Below are 10,661 nucleotides of genomic sequence, written 5' to 3' on the forward strand. Positions count from 1 at the left end.
CATTGGGCTATTCCCCTAATAACAATGAGTTGAATGCACAAAAGGTCAATGTCCACAAGACCTTGCAAATTGAAGGAAAGAATGCTGTTTTAATTAGCCACCATTTTATGCTGCCCTTCCGCAGGGATTCATTGTTGCTTTCAAGGATCAAGCCTGTCCCTGATTCAGATCAGTTGGCATCACTACCCCTGCATGAAGCAACTGTGCTTATCGTTAGTGCGAAGAACTGCAGTGAGGTCACATTGCAGCTGCTATCCATGTCTATTGAAGTTGATAATGATGGCATTGAGTCATGTTCCATTCAACATGGAGGTGAAGATCTTCTCGGCTCTGCGCTTGTGCCGGGAGAAGAGTTCAAGAAGGTTTTCACCATCATTCCTCAGGTGGTCTCTTCAAAGCTTATGTTGGGGACAGTGTATCTAAGATGGAAGAGGCATTCTGGAATTGAAGATAGAACTGATTTGACGGTGGCTGATGCTCAGGTTTTAACTACACACAAACTTCCTGTTGTACATATAGAGTTGTCACCATTAGTTGTGAGTTCGGATTGTCCTCCTTATGCCATCCTTGGAGATCCCTTCATGTACTGTATCAAAATTCTTAACAAAACAGAGTTGCTTCAAGAGGTTAAGTTTTCATTGGCAGATTCACAGAGTTTTGTGTTATCTGGGTCTCACAATGACACGGTGTTTGTTCTTCCAAAATCTGAGCACATCCTTTGTTACAAAGTAGTGCCTCTTGCCTCAGGTTTGCAACAGTTGCCCAGAATTTCAGTGGCATCTGTGAGATACTCAGCTCAAATGCAGCCCTCTATTGCTGCATCTACTGTTTTCATTTTCCCTTCCAAGCCTCAGTTCAAGATGGCTGGTACAACAGACAGGAGGCTGGAGTCCGCTGTAGCAGACTAAAATCTAGTCCTATTATTTGTGATTACTACCATTATTATTAATATAGAGGGATCTCGTGTTTTGAGACTAAAGCTGACTATTTGGACTATGGATTAATTTTTGCCTTTTAAGGTGCAAAAGAATAAAGAAACAACATTTAGAGATATGTTTGGTTCCCGTGATGGGTTGTTTTCTTTGTTTTGCTCTTATTATTATTAATTTTTTGGGCAAATCAATTTTCGTTTAAAGTTTGTAATATCAAACCCTCACCGACTCGTTTCTCACTTGACACCTAGTTGATATGGTTTGGGGATTTGGGTGTGAAATATGGGCTTAGCACTCTGACTAAAGTTGTTTACTGAGTCTCTGTAGGAAATGGGGATGGAATTAGATACCAGTAACCAATTATGACTACTTTTCATTACTAATTCTACACTGTAAAACCAAAGAAAAAAGATCTGCCTGGCCTGTACGTGAACCTCTATGTTCATTAATAAATAACTGAAGCAGTCCCCTCTGCACCTCTCTCGATTAATAAATAACCATCGGACTCACTATCATGTAGAGAGTGGCAAATATTCATATTTTCATCAGAAAGGTCGTTGTTGTACACTCAGCTAATTGAATGCCGATAAAAAAATGTATGCTATCCGTAAATTGTACCAGCTCCTTAGTTAATTTTAACATGATATCAGTTAAAAGTAAAATTCTAGTGAACAAGAAGCTCAGAATACCCTAAAAAACAACTTCTAAAACTTTCAAGCATGGCAATAGCAAGCATTCGTTGCTCTGGCTCCAACTCTGTTTGTGGAATCAGCTCATCAGCATCCCCTTTGTATATCAACTGCAATTTTTCTCTCTGGAACATACATACATCACCTGAGAATCATAAGGACTCTGGACTTGTCGATGGCCTAATTCTACAAGGCATTCTTGTTGGTTCTTGAAATCCACCACCAAACTTGTAACTAAAGCCATTCTTCGGTGTGATTGACATTTTCTTCAATGCACAGTCAAATTCATCAAGATCAAGTCCTTGGTCATCAAAGCTCCTAGCAACCCCATCATCCATAATATCCTCATTCTCATTTACAAAATCCTGAATCAATTCATCATCACTGCTGCCATCATCATTGTCGTCATCATAAGCATCATCGTACGTTGGTTTTACCATTGACCAGAAGACAAACATTGGGCGGATGAAACTTCCATTTTGGAATTACAGCAGCAAGAAAGAACCAGAAAAATAGCATTTTGTCAGCAAAGCAGTAAAAAGCACGATGCACTCATGCACTCAGTATATATTTTCATTACAAAGAAATGCAGGAATTGTTAAGTTCACCCAATTATGAAAATACAAGATAAACCATCATTTGCTTAAGAGACTATTTGGGCACTCCAGAACAAAACAAAACAAGGATAGTTTCATCACTTAAATCAAATTCATAAACTGTAGAAGATACTGATTTTGCTTTTTCCCCAAACATTCTCGCATAACATACAGTGATCATTTCTAGCCTCCCATATTTTCTCCCATTAACCCTTTTTAAAAGAGCAACCCCAATTGCTGAAACAATATCGGCTGCCCAAACTCCCTCAGAAGTCTGACATACTTGAGGCCACTGTCAGTATTCTCTCTCTCCTTCTTATAGGATTCAAACTAAAGAAAATAAAGCTGATACCAAATAATTCCCAAATGAAAGAATACAAACCTGTCACATCTTTTCAGCAGACATGGATCAAAAGGAAAGAATGTATCAAGCCTTTCCAGGCCACCAAAAGCCCTTGAGAGTTCCGACTCTAGCAGGCCATCAAAAATGAACGTTTTGGACACAGTAAACAGACAAGCTGCTTTTGATTGTCGTAGAAACTCCTCTACTACAGACGGAAGGCATACCTGTTTATGATAGATTACTGGGATTAGAGTGGACAATCAAACTAATATTTGAGAGGGATTTAGCCCCGTTCATGTGACATAAAAAAATTAAAATCGGGTAACAAAGACTCCTTAGAATCAATAAAAAGATTTAAGAATGACTAGCTTCCCTGCTGGCTGTTATCATTATGAAATTTAGGGTCATGCAACAAAGCAATTCCTTACCTTCAAAGGATTCAATTTATGCTTTAAGATTTGCTCCATTGGCATGAGGAGCTGCATCTTCAAGCGCGGAACATCCATGAAAACTTTCATACGAAAGCAGAGAACATACATAATGGCCTGCGACATGTTAGGAATAAATTCAGCCCAACAAAAAAGCAAAGCAATCCAACTGCAAATAATACTTTAACACTTCTTCCTTTTTTTTTTTTCTCAAAACAATTTTATAACTGTTGCATGTCTTCGCATCTGTTGTTTCAGTGAAGTATGAACCTTCAAGAGTAAGAACATCAACCTGGCATGCAGAATAGAAAACTCGATGTGCATTTGGATTTATATCACCATCATGGGTTTTGCAGTATTCCAAGCACCAATCCACCAACCTAAATTTCATAAAAGTAAGATATACAATATTACTGATAAACATCCACACTTTCATGCACACCATCTAAGTTGTCAAAACAGTGCTAGAAGTCAGTTAATGAAAATGGATCACAAGGATTATGATGTACTACCTTTTTAGCATGCTAGAAATAAGAGAGGCTGACAGAAACTTTGCTCGAGATAAATAGCTAGCAAGATAAGCCACAGCACTCATCCTGCATAAAGCAGAAATTCAATAAGCATAAGAAATGATGCCACCACCCATGTTGTAGCCTCTATTATATATACTTGTAAGAGTTTAACTTTTAAGCAATTCCTATTCTATATTCTATCCAGCGCACAGATGAAAGGAAGGGTTAAGGGGGACCTTTAAAGGTGTAAAGATCAGCTCAATTAACTTCACCCTATTAAATTTCAATCCAAAAGCAACTGGTCATGATAAAAATACCAACCTATTTGACCTAAAGAGGAAAAAAGCAAGAAAATTGTTCAATAAGAATGACGTACAAGTGACTTTCTTTTTCTTAATTTTCAAACCAAACAGTGGACTCAATCTGGGAAAACATTTGGAAATAGGTTTATATTTTTTAGGCAACAAGATGACAATGTCTTGTCGTCATATGTATGAAAGAACACAAAATCATGCCATACAATGTGCTGCTCAATGTTGGTGCTTCATTTAAAATGTGCCAGAACAAGGTCCCAGATGCCCAACCCCATGTATGTAGTGCAATAAGCACTCAGTCACTCACACACACACGAAGAAGAGAAGAAAAAAAAGGGGGGAACAAGTAGAGCAGGAGAATACATGAATGAAATTGTAGGTATATTTAAACATCAAAGAAGTATATGCCCACAACTTAAAAGGCAAAGCTAACAATCATTAACTCTTTCTGATAATACTAAAATTACCTGATTGGTTGTGGATGTGAGTCTTGAACAAATAAATCTGCCAGCATTGTGGCAAATCTCATGCCACAGTAGTCAGGATCTAGTGCACAAGCATAGAACATCACAAACTGCAAACATTAGGTGTAAAAACACCAGATAAATTACTAGCCAAGTCAAGCAGGTCTCAATGCTGGTATTAAGCAAAAATATATAAATGAATAAATTATGATTTTCATCAAGAATAGCAACAGAAACCTTGAGAAACAAAATAACATAAACTGCTAGATACTGACAAATAAGCATTACCTGAGTAAATTTTGACTTGTAGGCACTCATAACAGTTATCTGAAAAGACTGGAGAAGAGTTTCAAACACCTATAACAGCAATTAAACAAATTAAGACAGGAATTAGGAAGAGGTGTGGGGAGAGGGGGGGAGACGAAAACATTAACATCAGAAAATACCTTAGCCAAGCGGCCAGCTCTTTCACAGGATTCGAGATGTTCAAAGGTTAAAACCAGTAGGTTATCTAACAATTCAGCAATGCTGTTTCCAGCCAGACTCTTACGGCTTAATCGAAACTGCAAATTGAACTCTACATCAGTTTTACAGCTTGTGCGTATTAAATAATCATAAATTGGTTACTAGATGTTAAAAAATATTAACTTGAACAAGGATGTCCGATAATTAATTAACCCTACTTATTTGGCCACCTTGGGACATCACATGCACACTTCAAAGAAAAGCTTGTTGGTTATACCTCTCCAGTGTCTTGCTCAGCACTTTCCTCAACTTCATCCACGTCTTCTAGCTCCATCTCAAATATGCCTTTACTAAAGTCATCTTGTAAAATGGCATCCCATCCAATCTCCAGCTATAAGAAATTCCAATACGTTACATATGACCTACAAAGCCAAACAAAATTTTCAAGCATAAAATTCTAAAGAAACTTCAATTTACTTACATCTAGTTCTATAAGCTGATCCACCACTGCCATAAGCATTGTGCTTCCTACAAGTTCTCCAATTTCACCACACTCCAAGTTTAACATGTTTTCCACATAAATCACAATAGCCTTCAAGGACAAGGAACAAGTTTAAGCTGTAATCATCTAAAACATTTAAATAATAAAAGGAGGCAATGAATAACAAAATTGTATAGGGAATTGCATTTAGGAACTTCACCAAACTAACCAGACATCGAGTAGTGGAACAATGGTATCTTACATATTTACCCAGCTAGGGGCTAAAATTGATTGCATAAGCAAAAACCATAAGAACATGGACTTTTCCAGACAGTAAAGTACAAAATTAGAACGTCAAAAGATATCTGAATTCCAAATTGGAAGCACAAGACTTACTCGGTCCTTATGATAAATTGTTGGCATTCCTTGGAGAACAATGTTCGATAATCTCAAAGGGGCAAGAGGAATATAATCAGAAATCTTTTTAAAAGCCGCATGCACCCGAGAAAGAACTTGGCCCTTCCTCTCAAGACCGCGTGGCAGTTTTAGTTTATCTAAGAAATAAGGTGGAGGGGTAAAATTGCTGACAAGCATACCCAGACATAAATCAAGATATTTTCCATTTGAAATAGCCTGCAATGGGAATGTAAATGAACATAATTTAAAAATAAAAAAGGCAATTATAAAATGAGGCTAGGGGATGTAAGTTGCACATACGAGGGATACAATGAGTTCGGCCAGTGCATCCGCAACATGAGGCCCATAATTCCACATGCTCATACTAAAAATCTGGAAAAATTGCCTAGGAACAAGTAAGTTGAGGGAACACAAGAAGGTAAGCTGAAAATGAAAATGAATGAAGACAACTTACAGCAGAAAGAAGGGAGTCATGAAGAGTAGTGTCTATACATGATACTGCACCAGCTAGTGCCTTTAAAGTAGTCTGTGATGCATAATTCACAAATGGGAAGAGGGAATTAAGCTTAGAGTTTTTGAATAAAAGAAAAAGAAAAGTGGGGGAGCATTAAGGACATGGGACACAAGGGTGTTTGGTGATTAAACGAAAGAAAGATACCTCAAGTAAGGCGACCTCATCAGGAGCAAGATGCTTGGAATGGTGCATGACCCCAACAAGCTGGTTATAACTGTTGCTATCACCCTGAAAAAGAATTCAACTGATAAGTTCTAATAGTAATTGGCACGGAACGACTACTACAATAACAATAGATTAAATAGGAAGAGTTTGTCCGCAGTGTGCTTACAGATAGGACAGAGGTGAGAGCATCCTTCACATGAGAAACTATTTCAGAATCCGTGAAGTTGACGAAGTTGTCTTCCTCCATCTCCGGATATTTTGGCAACTCCAGTCCCATGCTTTTTATTTCTACCTGAAACCGCACCAAAAACCTTTTCAAATTTCCAAACATGATTTTTCCTTTTCTCTTTTTCTGATTACACAAACCAAAGCAAGACAAATCAGATACCAGCAAATTAAGGATAAGCCGCCTGTCTTCTCTGCTATTTACCAGAGACGAGGCAGGGATAGATAGAAGGATAGAGACAGAGGGAGCGATAGGCCCTTTCTTTTCTTCTTCTTGCTGCCGCAGCTGTTGTAACTTGTAAGAGAGTCGGCGAACGAGGGCTCCTTCCTCCAACAGCCCAAACCCTCGCGAGTCAGCTCCCCTATTTAACGCATTCGTTCTACATTTGTTTTTTTTGACCAAAAGTTGGAGGTGATATTAAATATTAGCCCATATTTTATTATACATATTACGATATATTTAATAAACTCTTCATTAATTATTAATTATCTAATCTAATCATATTTAAAAAATTTTAAAAAAAATTATGCTAAAGCTAAAAACTTTTAATCTTTTAAGAAAATAATCATTTTTTAATTCACAATTAATTATATTTTTAACTTAATGCTGTGATCATCATGTCTAGTAATCTTCAATTACAATTTTTAATATCTTTTTTCTACAAAACTCATGATAATCACATTTTAATTTGAAAATTTTATAATTTTATTAAACAAAGACGTTGTCAATAATATACAAATTATGATAATAATATTATCAAAAGTATAGATAAATATACAAATGATAATCTAGTTCACCAAATATGTTGATCCTTTTAAGTCTGTATATTGAACTTGTTGATAACAATTTAGCGTAAGCTCTATAACGTATTGGCCTTTTGTGTTTTTGGGGTGGGGGGAATAACTTTTTAGCTGTTGAAAAATAAATTTTGGTAAAAGGCGTATTAGGCCTTCAATAGGTGCCAGCATATTGGGCCTAGAAGTGGGGTGTGGGCATATAGAGTGTACCTCCAGGGTCCATAGACGCAGCCCAAACCATGAGCTTATCGTTTGAAATCCAGTAGCCAGTAAGAGATCAGATGTACATTTGGATGAATAAATTGTGATCTCAAATGATAAATAAAGCAAATGGGAGTTTGTCAAATCTATATTGGATTTGTTTTCTTAATCTTTATGTTGTCATCAGATTTAGTGTAAATTATGTAATTAAATATAATACTTCTGAGTTAATCTATATATATATATATATATATAAAGGCAGAATGTATTTGTATATTGTAATCCAAAAGTCACCGGATTTCTTAATGGTACTGGTATAATGTTGTTTCTAAATAAAGCAAAAACGATAGGGAGGAAGGTGGTACTGGTGGTGGTGCAGAATGGGAAGATGGATGCATGGGCTTTGGGCAGAAAGAAACTTGAGGGCAAGGACAGCCAGAAAATGAAATTAATTGTTTTTTTGAAGAAAAAAGGCAGAGAAGAGAGAGACGCAGGGTGGCGTGGCGGTTTGGCGAGAGCCATGTAAAGAGCACAGCACGTGAGTGAGGCTGAAGCCGTGGCTCGTGACTGAAGGTTGGAGAATGGATTCTGGAACGATGGAGATGATGTAATATTTTATTTTCTTTATTTATTTTTAAGACTAGGCCTTTATCTTCTCTATCTCCAATAGTAAGGCAATGCCATCCTTGAGGTGAGAATTTTTTTTCTCAAAAAAAAAAAAATGCAAGGCGGAAGAAGCCCAAGGCCAAAAGCTTCTCTCAGTCCTTCCCATCAGAAAACGGTTATGGCGTGACTACCCTTTTGCCAGCTGGAGACAGTTGGGCGGACATTTTTGGACATCAGCCCAACACGTGTCCCCTACATCTCAGACACTGCATTAACGCTCCTTCTCTCTCTCAGAAATAGTATGCAACTGACGCCTACGCCCATCCTATGTTAACGAGTTACTTATTCCTAACCATTTATGTTCACTTTATCTTATTCTTGTGTTGTAAATATAAAATATTAATAACTCTATGAATGAATATAAATATTGTATTATTAATTAAAGGTGATAGTGATTTAGATATATATATACTGATATGTTTGCCAAAAGTATTACACAACACATGATACGATTAATATATTTATTAAAAAAATAATTTTATATAAAATAACATAATTTACAATCTATTTAAACATAATTAACTTATTTAAATGTGAATTAAACAAGTTCATAAACATGTCATATAGATGGACTAAGTAACTTGACTAACTAAACAGCTTAAGTGAGTATAATATATTTACAATATGTAACTATTTATTTATATATCATGTTTTAAACATGTCAATATAATTAATATACTAAATAGGAAAACTTTAAACTCCACACCCATAATCCACTAAATTCTATACCATTTTTATCTCGTGTTAAAAGCCGTCAAGGTCTATAATTACTACATCCACGTAGCAGCAAACATCATTATGACATAACATAGTAATACTTCAATGTAGTAGCAAATATCATCTGACATGAGATACTAATACTATACTAGCAAATAAGCAGTAGCATATTGTTACTGCATTTTGCTTTGCTTCTCAATAGTCAATAAGTTCCCATGAGGTGATGTGTCAGTTGAATTGTTGTTAGTCTCTTAGACATTAACAAAATTGATATATGCCTCCAGCAGGCAGCAATTGCATTGCTGTTGCAAATAAAGACACATGGAAATCAAAGTAGATGCTATAGATAACCGATGAGTCATAATCCAGTTCACGCCTATAATAATTTTTGTATCAAAATTTTATTGTCAGTCACGTTATCAAATATCTTCATTTTAGTTTAGTTTACCACTAGTTATTTACTGCAGCCGCTTATCATTCCATCCATTATTTATAGGACTAGGAACGGTGGCAAGAAGAGTAAAACTTTTGCCTCTTTTTGTTGGTAAAATAACCACTCCCACCTGAGGCCTGAGAGGCTAGGCACTACTCCTAAACACCGGTGGTAATTCTTTCTTTCACCATTAAAATAAATACTAGTCCTACCTTTGCTTACCGATGATAACAATAATAATAGAGTAATATAAAAATCAGATTCCGCCAAGGGAGAAGAAGCAGAAGAAGCAGCAGCAGAGCATGGAAACAGCTGGATTTCTTAGATGCCACAACAGACTCTGGATTTGTCACTTGCCTCTCCCCATTACACAAACAAAGAAACTGCTGGCGCTGCCCTCTCTGCCCCTCTCTTTTCCCTAACTCCTAAGTCCTCACCCCTAGCTCTGCTTACTTGTATTTTTATTTTATTATTAAAATATTACCACCACTGATGAAAAGGTCCTTTTAACTTCCGTCTTTCAAACTTATTATTAGTGCTGGTGTTCAATTTCTCTTTTGGGATAGGGGAAAGGAAGGAAGGAAGGAAGGAAGGAAGGGATCTGAATTTGTCTAAACAAAACATATTACTAGTAGTAATTTGGTCGTCAAGGGCGTCGTTTTGATTGTGACTGTTACAAGAGTTTTTCATTTTTCTGGTCATTCTGGCAAACCATCTTATCTAGATTAATCCAGTCAGATTTAACTAGTAATATTAGTACAAGAAACAACTAGTATGATCCATGGTTTGTAATTGTATTGTGTGGTGTTGTCTAAATTCTTCTTCTACTAATAGAAATAGAAATGGCAAATTGTTGCATATGCCAGAATTGAGAATCCCGATTGACTTTGTTTCACTCGGTTTTGTGTTCTTGTGTTGTGTGTAGGATGATCTCAATCTGGGTTTCTTTTCCCTGAACTGTTTAGTGCTATATCATAGCAAACAGAATCAGAATCAGAATTAATTGTCTCTCTTCTTCTGAATTGGTGAAATCTGTCCTCCCCCCCTCAATTCAGGAATTTCCTCCGTACAACAATCAACAAACACTGACACCATGGTTGAATCCTGCGTCGTGCACTCCACAGACGAAGCGGTGGAGGAGATCATGAGAATTCACAGATCTCTGCCGCCACGCCCTGGAATCGACGAGGTTGAAGCTGCCAGGGCTCTGATCCGAAATGTGGAAAAGGAGGACCAAGCCAGACTAGATGGCATTGGTCGGCAGAGCAAGAGTCCTGATGTCCCCGAGGAGCTCTTCGTTC

General features: G+C 36.9%; 1 protein-coding gene across 1 annotated transcript; it reads right to left on the bottom strand.

Annotated features, from left to right (window-relative positions):
* Positions 1–1,471: 1,471 nt before the first annotated feature.
* LOC110408779 (RNA polymerase I specific transcription initiation factor RRN3 protein) lies at positions 1,472–6,915 on the bottom strand. Its single transcript, XM_021417856.2, has 16 exons — positions 6,709–6,915; positions 6,487–6,612; positions 6,300–6,383; positions 6,096–6,167; positions 5,942–6,013; positions 5,621–5,857; positions 5,225–5,335; positions 5,021–5,134; positions 4,725–4,841; positions 4,567–4,635; positions 4,282–4,388; positions 3,501–3,584; positions 3,281–3,368; positions 2,989–3,105; positions 2,600–2,784; positions 1,472–2,092 (listed from the first exon to the last, which is right to left on the bottom strand). Exons 2-16 carry the CDS (start codon positions 6,595–6,597, stop codon positions 1,774–1,776), a joined length of 1,887 nt encoding a protein of 628 aa, XP_021273531.1. The 5' UTR covers positions 6,598–6,612; positions 6,709–6,915; the 3' UTR covers positions 1,472–1,773.
* Positions 6,916–10,661: the final 3,746 nt, after the last annotated feature.

The sequence above is a fragment of the Theobroma umbraticum genome, unplaced genomic scaffold (assembly GCF_002168275.2).
Source record: "Theobroma umbraticum cultivar Fairchild unplaced genomic scaffold, ASM216827v3 scaffold_44.0, whole genome shotgun sequence".
In the NCBI taxonomy this organism is placed as follows: domain Eukaryota; kingdom Viridiplantae; phylum Streptophyta; class Magnoliopsida; order Malvales; family Malvaceae; genus Theobroma; species Theobroma umbraticum.